The 10,834-nt window shown below is 53.5% G+C and overlaps 1 protein-coding gene across 1 annotated transcript; it reads left to right on the top strand.

Annotated features, from left to right (window-relative positions):
* The first annotated feature begins 5,936 nt into the window (after positions 1–5,936).
* On the top strand, positions 5,937–8,854 carry LOC119869185 (putative protein FAM90A24P). Its single transcript, XM_038589131.1, has 5 exons — positions 5,937–6,056; positions 6,511–6,713; positions 7,151–7,259; positions 7,925–8,000; positions 8,766–8,854. The coding sequence occupies exons 1-5, from the start codon at positions 5,937–5,939 to the stop codon at positions 8,852–8,854; spliced, it is 597 nt and encodes a 198-aa protein (XP_038445059.1).
* The last annotated feature ends 1,980 nt before the right edge of the window (positions 8,855–10,834 follow it).

The raw sequence follows: 10,834 nt of genomic DNA, 5'->3' as shown, positions 1-10,834 counted from the left end.
CTTAGACGTTTACCCTGTCACAGGAATTGCAGATGTGTGGGGTGACGGTGCAGCCCCCCCACCACACAGCCCCCTCGCTGCCCTCCTGGAGAGGGAAGGCCCTCCTGCAGGAGCCGGAGTCACTCACAGTTTCTAGCACTGCAGGACCACGTCATTGTTACCCCACGCATCTACGATGCACCCATACCTAGAGGAGGGCGGGTGACATCCCATGAATAATCTTCTGGACGCCACCTCTCATCATGGGGGCTGTCACTGTCTGACCCCTGACTAGGCCGGAGCCCCGGGGCTGTCAGCTCTGTGCGTGGGGCCACGGGCAGCTCCCAGAGAAGCGCCCGCACCTGCTGGGGCCTCCTGAAGGCTTGAGCATGAAAGGGCTCTGGCCAGACCCATGGCACACTATCCGAGTGAGACCGGGGCACCCCGGGGTCCCCCTGTCTTGTTGCCCCAGGACACAGACCCCCAATGGACTCTTAAAACTCCCTTTCAATGGGGAAACAGGCTGCTCAGGACACTGGTGATGGGGGGGAGGAGGCACAGGCCTGGTCACGGGGAGGAGGATGGCTGCTGAGCACAGGCACAGACCCTCTGGCTGACCCGCCACAGGCCAGGCCCCGGGGCTGCCCTCCAGGACCCCGCTATGCCCTGGGTGACCCTGCTTCAGGCGGGGGAGCAGCCCGAGGCCGGGAAGCTCACACCATCCTCAGCCTCCCCAGCAGCAGGTGGCCCAGCCTTGGGCTGCGGAGGGGCAGGTGCTCACTCGGTGAACAGCTGGTCCAGCACCTCGTCCTTGGTGGCGAATCCACGATAGTTGTCTAAGAAGCTGCAAATGGAGATGATGTCCCTGCGCTGCAAGGCGAGCAGCAGTTGTCGGACTTTGTGCTCCAGCAGCTCCGTCTGGCTGGACTTCATCGGGGCGATCCGATGCCCCTTCCCGGCCGAGGCCCCTGCACCCTGAGGACAGAGGGGACGTGCAGCCTGCAGGGAGCCACCGGGACCCCTGAGAATCTATTTGCAGAAGAGAAAATTGACATTCCACATGGAAGAGTAGCCTTTGCCATAGTGCATGGATTTCCCTAAGAAACGTGCAAGATATGTTTTGGGGGTGGGTCCCCGGCCCCAGGGGCATGAGAGGCAGCTCGCTGTGGACCCGAGAATTCCCATTCAAAACATCTGAGCAAGTGCTGATTCCCCACATGAGTCCAGGGGGGGCCATGTCCTCAGGTCTGCAATCACCCCGTCAGGGTGCAGTGGGGTGGAGGACAAGGGTCCAAGGCCAGAAGCTGGCTCATTTGCTCTCACTGTCTTCTGAGAATGAGGACACCTGTAGGTCACCGTGTGGGACACTCCAGGGGTCACAGACACAGGCTCCGTCTGACATGTGGGGGGCAGGAGGGCCCTGAGCAGGGCCTGGCTTCTCGGGAGTAAGGAATGAGGGAGCTGCGAGGAACCGGGAGCTCCAGCAGCTTCTGTCCAATCTGGTGAAAACCATTCTCAGGGGCTGAGTGGGGGGCCGCGCAGAGGGCGGCCGTGGGGGCTCGGTGCACCGCTGCTGCATCTCCAGGTGAGGTGTGGCAGTTGTGGGCTGGGGGCCCTTGCTTGGACGGAGGGCAGGTGTCTTCCTGGTCTGCGGAAGCGCGGCTGTGCATCCACGGGCACGTCTGTTTCCTGGAGGACACAGACTCCCCAAAATCCCCACAAGGGCTTCCTCAATGCCTGGAGTTTTGCTGGGAGGGCCTCCATTGCAGTTTCTTTTGGAGGTTCAGGGTCCTGTCTAGGGGCATCGGGGCACATTTCTTGCCTGGAGTCTGGAGCGGCATTTGGGAATTGTCTGCCAATGCGTTGCTGACAGTGGGACGGGTGTTCTCCTCAGGATACTTGGGTGGTGCCTGGGTGTGTCCCAGCCCATGGCCCTTGGAGCCAGCCTGGGGACCCTCATGGGAGATTCTGCAGGGCCTCTTGGCTCTCTGCTGCACAACCAGGCTGTCAGCCCTGACACAGGGTTGGCGAGCCAGCTGAGGGGTGTCAGCGATCAGCACTTCCTGGGCACCAGGAGGTCCACCAGGTGGGCTGAGGCTAACTTTAGGGCTACTCAGAGGAGATGTGGAATGGGACTGGACAGTCTCATCGGGGGTCTCAGTACGTGCCTTCATTGGCAGGGAAGGCTCAGGGATTAAAACTTTCAGGTAAAAATGGAGATATCATATCGAGATTCCTACACAAGTTTTTTATTGAACTCCATGGGTACAGAATCAATATCCTAAAACATGGTGGCTTCAGAGATGACACTTTTATTCTCTTAGTGTCCAGGGACGACAAGTGAACATCAAGAATTCAGCAGGGCCCCAGGGCTTGTGAAGCCCAGTCACTGACCAAGGCCTGGCAAAATGTTCCTGTTTCTCTTGGCCTCTGGTCAGTAAAGAAGACACATAGACTTAGGTTTCCACCTTTCCTAAGACTTATACGATTTCCTAAACTTCATTATTCTTCACTATTCTATCCTGCACAAAGATGCCTCCTTTCCCAATGCAAAGGATCATGGTCACAAGTAGGAATAAATTGTCGTGTCGACTCAAAAATGTTTCAGCAGACACTACCAATTCTGTGGGCGGAAGAAGCCATAATGACACTTTCAAACCACAAGCTAACAAGGTGCCGTCCTACCTGCATCTACACCTGCCAAGCCCACAATGTGGAAAAAGGCACAAGCCTACAACATATTCCAACTGAATCAAGAGAATATAAAGGATATTGTGGTGGAATTCCCTGAGGAACAGTTAAAATGAGGCATATAAACACTGGATTGAGGATAGAGACTCTTGTAGGAAAGGGAGTTTCAAAGGAATGTTTCCCAAAAGCATAAAACCAGCCAGAGAATTTCTCTTGTGGTGGACCCGGACCACACCTAGGCAGAAACTGGTATTCATCAAAACCTTCACAATCTTTGTAGATTGGGATCATAGTCCAGAGAGATGGAAGTGTAGAAGCCAAGCAATGGATGCCATATTCCCAAATGATTGGTTACAGCTACAAACATTCTGGCTGGTGAGGAGAACCTGTTCCTATGTGATACCTGCGCTCCTTTGGGAGAGTGATCTTCCCTGTCCTAGAGCACTGACATCTAACACTCCTTGGCTCGCTTGAGGTTACTGAGGAAGAAAAAGGACATTCATAGAGATATATCCATTGAACATAGAAACTGATCAAATTCGGTTCAGAAATGAGCAGGGGCAGTTAGGGAGGTTGAGAAAGACCTGAAGGTGCTGTCTGATGAGAGAGTCAAGATTAGGACCTGGGCTGGCCTGAAAGGTCTCTATGAGAAAGGGACCACACCCAAATCCCTTAATCCAATCAAGCGATTATAGCCGATTGGAAGATCTTGCTCTTTACATTTCACTTTTTAACTGAAAGTTAGTTGACAAAATGGATATAACATCTTGAATAACCTCAAACCCTGACCCCATTTTTAATACCATTAGGTCTAAATTCAGCAGAAGTGTTGGTAAAATACCAATAGTTCAGGAAACATGAGTCCTGAGGTTAATTCCCACGCTAAAATGTACCAATATAATTTCACTTGCAGAAATTTCAATCTCCACCAAATCCACATGGACTCACACCTCCATTCACAGAGACACACACACACAGGCACACACACGGAGTCATAGAAATCGCTCTCATGAGGGCATCATTAGCCTGTTGAAGCTGCTGATTGGCTCAATCCCTGCAGCCGCTAAGAGGATTAGGTGGATGTCTTTCAAGTGGCTGAAACGTCACGTGACCTTGGGGCAGTATAAAAGTCCGGGAGCAACGGAAGTGGCCATTCCTGACCATCCCTCTCTCCCACGGGACACCCAGTCTCCTGCAGTGGAGTGTCCAGGACCTTTCTCAGCCTCTCCTGATGGGCGTGAGGACCACAATCGCACTTCAGGTGAGTTTTCAGGCCACTGGTCTGACCTTCCCTGACAGAGCAATGGGACAGTGAGGAAATGATGGAGGGATTGGCCCTTCCTCCACGGGTTAAGGACTCTTTCTGGTCTAACATGTTCTGAGGACAGAGTCTGAGCCAAGGCATGGCTGTGAATGCCCTGGACACCCGGAGGTTCCAATGCCAGTGGAACGGGGCCTCAGGTGTCACATTGGTGTGGGGTGGTGGACGAGCAGGGACAGAAGGCCCCTAAATGTCTCAGTGGGCCCTGCAGGCCTAGAGAAGACACAGGATCAGGGCCCCTGGGCGGCTCCATTGTTTCAGAATCTGACTTCGGTCGGGTCATGATCTCAGGGTCTGGAGATGGATCCAGGCCCTCACTGGGTTTCTGATAACTGAGTGTCTGCTTCTCCCTCTGTCCTTCCTACAGCTCAGGTGATCACTCTCCCTCATACACACACACACACACTCACTCTCCCATAAATAATTGACCTTTTTTTCAATAGAAGAATTACCTGGTTCCCAAGCTGAAAAGAAATTCACCTCCCAAACCTTCGATGGCAGTTAATTGGGGGCACTGCCACGAACACATGGAATGGAAGTGTTCAGATGGGCAGCTTCCCATCGAGTAGAGGAGAATGTGTTTTCCCAATGAATTTGGACTTAACTATGGCTTCCTCTGCTGTCACAAGGGGCATTCAGATATGAGAGAGGGAAGCCCACTTTCCTGACGCTTTTGCCCTTTGCGTGCTCCATGGTGCATCCCACTGGACCTCAATTGGGAGAGGTCCCGCCCTTGGTTTTGCTCCCACAGGGGATTTGGAGAGACTTCATGATAGTGTCAACAAGAGTCTTTCCTTAAGGGTGGCCTTCCTCAGAGCGGGGATGTGGCTTGGCTAAGAGAGCGTAGGCAGGAAGGAGGAAAGAGAAGTGACGGGGGGAAATGTGTGTTTCTCTGGCAGAACTGTCCTGAAGCTTGCTAAGACCTCCTTGGGATGACGGTACAGGGAGCAGGCCAGGGTATGGCTGTGAGTGCCCAGGACACCAGGAGGTCCCAATGCCAATGGAATGGGGCCTCCGGTATCACATTGGTGTCGGGTGGTGGACGAGCAGGGACAGAAGGCCCGTAGATGTCTCAGTGGGCCCTGCAGGCCTAGTGAAGACAAAGGATCAGGGTGCCTTACCAGCTCCATTGTTTCAGGGACTGACTTGGATCAGGTCATGATCTCAGGGTCTGGAGATGGATCCAGGCCCTCACTGGTTATCCTGATAACTGAGTGTCTGCTTCTCCCTCTGTCCTTCCTACAGCTCAGGTGATCACTCTCCATTACACACGCACACACTCTCTCTCGTAAATAACTTACATTTTTTTCACAAAAGAATTTACTGGTTCCCACAAGCTAAAAATACATATATATATATTTGTCAATTTGGTGGGGCTGTATTGGGGACATTGCCAAGAACACATGAAATGGAAGTGTTCATAGGCTCAGGTGGGCAGCTCCCCATGGAGTAGAGGAGAATGTGTTTCCAAAGTGACTTTGGACTTAATCATGGCTTTCCCGGTGGGGCATTCAGATATTAGAGAGGAAAGTCCACTTTCCTGAAGCCTGTACACTTTGAGTCCTCCATGGTGGATCCCTCTGGACCTCAACTGGGAGAGGTTCTGTCCCTGATTTTGCTTCCAAAGGGATTTTGGAGAAACTTAATGATAGTGTCGTCAAGGGTCCTTCAATGCAGACTGAACAACATTCCTTCTTGGTGGCATCCATCAGAGCAGGGATGTGGCTTGGCCAGGAGGGCATAGACAGGAAGGAGGAAAGAGAAGTGACAGGGAGAAATGTGTGTTTGGCAAGACTGTCCTGAAGCTCGCTAAGGCCTCCTTGGGAAGACGGTACAGGGAGGACGCCTAGGTCAGGTGAATAGGACTCTCTTGTTTCTTTTCCCTCAGGCTACCGGAAACCAATCCCCGAAGCAGACTGACTTGTCCCTCCAGGACATGGGACACATGGTGGCCCGTCACTCCCAGCTTGGGCCCGACATTCCCTTGAGACCCCAGAAAGGCAAGAGGCCACAGACAGCAGGACTGGCCTTCGGAGTTCCCAGTCCAGAGGAGGAGGATCCCAGGGTGAGTGGGGAGGCTGGCATGGGTTTTGAAGCAGGAGCTCTGCCAGGAGTCTTGATACAGGCTAGGCTCACAGAAGATCATTGACCAGACCCTGTTGTCATCCTGGCATGGGCTGGAATCCCAGCAGTCTACACATTGGGACACTCAGAGGCTCTGAGCATCAGCCTCAGGGCACCATAAGATCAGATCCACGCTTGTGTTTGTTCCAAATCTTAATGATGTTTCCACCTGTCTTCAACTGACACCTCCACTCCCTCTTCACCTTCCCTCCCTTCCACGGGATGGGGAGTAAGCATCCAGAGGTCTTCACTGTACTGACACCTCACTAGCCAGATAGGATGTCCCCTGTCCTCATCCCATGTGCCACTCCATGAGGTCGGCCTCCCATTCGTGTGCTTGGCAGGTTCAGTGGCATTTGAGTGGATGCACTGACCCCTGCACCTTCCTTCCCCAGGTAAAGTGCAGGGACTGTGGGGCCTTTGGACACAAGGCATCAAGCACCAGATGCCCCATAAAACACTGGGGCACAACCCTCATTCCCGTGGCCTTGGGCTCCAGGAGGCTGAAGGAGAATGTGGAGCCGGGGAGTCAGCGGGACCCAAGACACCAGGCTAGGCTGTTGGACCAGGCTGAGAGGGAGAAGACACAGAGACGAAGGTGAGGAATGGGGCTTGTGACACGAACGCCAGGGCTGATACGACAGACCCTGAGTCCGTGTGCATGCACAGTGTGCAGGGCGGCTGTGGGCAGAGCCAGCTGGGCGAGGCAGCCAGAGGAGCTGCCAGGCTAACAGGGTCCACATTTGGGTGATGGAGCTGTCCCTGCTGATTTGGTGTGGGGTTTGTGGCTGGAGCAGTGTCCCTGCACCAGTGAATGTATGGAGCTTGGCACATGCCAAGGCAGACCCTTTCTGACTCTGCATGCAAGAAACTGCCTGGACGACCTGTTCAGCTCCCTATAGGATGAGGGGCAGAGGTGGGCGTAGAGTGGCTGAGGAGGGAAAGGACCAGGTTGGCCCAAGCCCCGAGCTGGTGTTGGCTGGAAGCCAGGGAAGGGAGTTCCTTCTCCTTTCTATGCCTTGATTTCTGGTGCAGGCAAGAAGCCGAGCAGAGGAAGGCCCTGCTCCACAGGTTCCCCAGGAGACCCCGGGAGGGGCAGAAGTGCACCTGGAAGGAAGAAACGGAATCGTGTGACTATGTGAGGGTGAGTGTGCGCTGCGTCCCGAACTGTGCCCTTTGGGGCTCGCTGGGTTCCATGGGCCTCCTGGGGGAGGTGGGGCTCCACTTCCTTGCTCACCAGTGGCAGTTGAGTAGCGTGGTCTTTGCACCCTTTTTTCCCTTGGTGCCCATGATGTTGCCTTATGCCTCATATGTGTGTGAACTGTGGCTGGTTGGCGTGTGATGGTCATTGGCGGGCACTCCTGGAGCACATACCAACCTCAAAGAACAGTCCTGTGTCCTTCATGACACGTTAACCCCATGCCCATCCCCACTCAGGAGCTCCTACCATGACTCTCCAGCAGCAGGACTCCTATCGCCTCATGTGCAGAGAGGATGGAAGCGCTGGTCCAATGGAAGAAGCATCGCTGTGAGGCAGGACTTTCCGTGTCCCTCCACCATGTTAAAGGGCATCAACAACATCCTGTCATTCTCCGGGAGGATCCAAACATCCTTTGTTCCGGAGCAGCCCTGCAGCCCCATTCCCTAATCCTAGGTCAACAGATTCCATCTCTTTCTTTCCCTGTTCTGGGGCAGGAAGTGGTTACTAAGGTCGTGGGCGTTTGTTGGTTTCTTTCTTTCCTGAATGTTCATTTTAGCTTGGTGCTGAGGCCAAACTCATGGTGTCCTGTGTCTTTTCTTTTCCCACAGCGTCCACACATGCCGATGCCCGTCTACAACACCAGGAGGCCTTCTATCCGTGAGCCTGCCCTGCTGATGCAGCCACGTACTGAGAACCCGGACACAAGACTCTGGTCTCATTCCACATCTCTGACTAGCCCTAAACTTAGCCTCAGGCCCCTTGGTGGACCTCCTGGAGCCCAGGAAGTGCCAATCGCTGACACCCGTCAGCCGGCTCGCCAACTCTGTGTCAGGGCTGACAGCCTGGTTGTGCAGCAGAGAGCCAAGAGGCCCTGCAGAGTCTCCCTTGAGGGTCCCCAGGCTGGCTCCAAGGGCCATGGGCTGGGACACACCCAGGCACCACCCAAGTATCCTGAGGAGAACATCCGTCCCGCTGTCAGCAACGCATTGGCAGACAATTCCCAAATGCCCCTCCAGACTCCAGGCAAGAAATGTGCCCATATGCCCCTAGACAGGTCCCAGAAATCCCGAAAAAAACCGGGATGGAGGCCCTCCCAGCACACCTGCAGGATCATTGAGGAAGCCCCTCTAGGGATATTGGGGAGTCTGTGTCCTCCAGGAAGCAGACGTGCCCATGGATGCACAGCCGGGCCCCCGCAGACCAGGAAGACACCTGCCCTCCATCCAAGCAAGGGCCCCCAGCCCACACCTGCCACACCTCACCTGGGAACGCTGCAGCCGTGCACCGAGCCCCCACGGCCGCCCTCTGCGCGGGCCCCCACTCAGCCCCTGAGAATGGTCTTCACCAGATTGAACAGAAGCTGCTGGAGCGCCCGGTTCCTCGCAGCTCCCTCATTCCTTCCTCCCGAGAAGCCAGGCCCTGCTCAGGGCCCCCCTGCCCCCCACCTGTCGGACGGAGCCTGTGTCTGTGGCCCCTGGAGTGTCCTCCACGGTGACCTACAGGTGTCCTCATCCTCAGAAGACACTGAGAGCGAATGAGCCAGCTCCTGGCCTCGGACATTGTCCTCCACCCCACTGCACCCTGACGGTGTGACTGCGGACCTGAGGACGTGGCCCCTCCTGGACTCATGTGGGGAATCAGCACTTGCTCAGCTGCTTTGCTTGGGAATTCCCGGGTCCACAGCGTGATGCCTCTCATGCTCCTGGGGCCGTGCACAGACACCGAACCACAAAGACACACCTTGCACTTTTCTTTAGGGAAATCCGTGTGCTGTGGCAAAGGCTACTCTTCCCTCTGGGATGTCAATTTTCTCTTCTGCAAATAGATTCATCAAAAAATGGGAGGAATTTTGAATGAGCACTTGTGACTCCAATGGAAATAGAAACTCAGACTTTAAGCTCTCATTGGCGTACACATGTCTGCATTTGGGTTTTCAGCTTTGAACAGCCGCTGTGGGCCCTGCAAATGGACACTGTGTTTTCTCCTGAGATGAGCTTTTCTTGACTCAGTGGTGGTAGCTTTGCAGAAACTGTGATTGTCGATATTTAACCCAGGCAGTTCGTTTATTCTTTAATGTTAATTTAAAATTGTGTGTAGTGTTTTTCTGTTAATAAAATATTAGCACAAATGAATAGTGTGCATGTCATTCTTTTGATCTTGTTTTGTGGGGTTTTTATTGCTCAGCATTTCTGAACCTCTCCATAGTTATATTAATTCCTCCAGCCATAATTACTTGAGAGGAGACAGCAGCTTGATAGGTTCAGGGGATACGTAGACATTGAGGGTCTCCTGCACACCCAGTGTTCTGCGTGAAGTACTACCCAGGCAACGTGGATCCCTGAGCATCCAGTGTGGGTGCCAAGTGCTCCACATGGGGCTGCGGTCGCACATGGTCTGTAATGGGATGAGTTGACAGTTTCATTCTTTATATATCCTGAAACCGACTTCAATGTTGGATCATGATGCCTCCTTTCAGAGGCCTGACCATGGAGATTTATCTCCTTCCAGATGATTTCCTAAGAAGGCAAAGTTTGACTAGTGGGCATGTAATGGTCCAGATAGCACAGGACCCAGGACTGGGTACTTCCCTCTGACAGTCTGTCTTTCTCTCTCTGTCCCTCGTTCTCAGGCATATCTCTGAAGTGCGCCAATGGAAACAAAACAATACAACACCATGTGATACCAAACCAAATGAAACTCAGCAAAACCAAACCAAACCAACCCAAATGAAACCAAACCAAAGCACATCCATAGTTGTGTCTTGAGGATTCCTTTTTTAGGAAAAACAACTGACTGCTCTTTCCTCACTCCAGAGCTCCTGTTCAAGGGTGTTCCCTCTCTCTGTGCATATGGAGGGTAGAGGAGCTCCTCGATGTGCACACTAGGTTTTTAAATTCAGAGGGCAGTAGAGAAGCCACGGTGTGGGATCCTTCTCCCACACTCAAGCCCTAAGTAACTCCCATTCATGCAATCATTATGTGATCCGGGTCAGAGTCTGATCCCTGGAGCCTCAGTCCCCTGTCTCATTCCATGAAAGCTGCCCTATTGCTACCTCATGGCTTCTGAGGAAAATGCAGCTTCCTGGGCACTCAAGGGATGCATGCCACAACAGAAATATGAGGATCCCAGAGGTCCAAGGGTAGGAAGGCCGATCCTCACAGGGAATGTCGGGATTGGAGATAGTGAAGTAGCCTAAGGATTCTTGGACCTGCAGGTATATAGGGCACAGGGGTGAGGAGGCAGGCAGGCTTGAGCAAAGGGCCTTCAGGCTGGGCTCTCCAGCAGAACTGGTACTTCATGTGCTTGGAGGGAATTTGGTCCATGTGCCCAGGGAGACCAAGGAGAAAGACTAGCAGAAGAGTCATGGGCAGGCCTGTGCTCTCCCCTCCAGTCACCTCACGTGTCTTTTGCTTCCCTGCCATCAAAACACCAAACCAAAGCAAAGCAGACCAAATCTATCTTCCCAATGGAAAATCCAGTCTCATCCAGATATGGAGGAAGACAGAGTTATCTGGACA

Source organism: Canis lupus, unplaced genomic scaffold, assembly GCF_011100685.1.
Source record: "Canis lupus familiaris isolate Mischka breed German Shepherd unplaced genomic scaffold, alternate assembly UU_Cfam_GSD_1.0 chrUn_S1665H1859, whole genome shotgun sequence".
Classification (NCBI taxonomy): domain Eukaryota; kingdom Metazoa; phylum Chordata; class Mammalia; order Carnivora; family Canidae; genus Canis; species Canis lupus.
The sequence above is the reverse complement of the archived record's forward strand: the minus strand, read 5'-3'. Positions and strand labels throughout refer to the sequence as shown.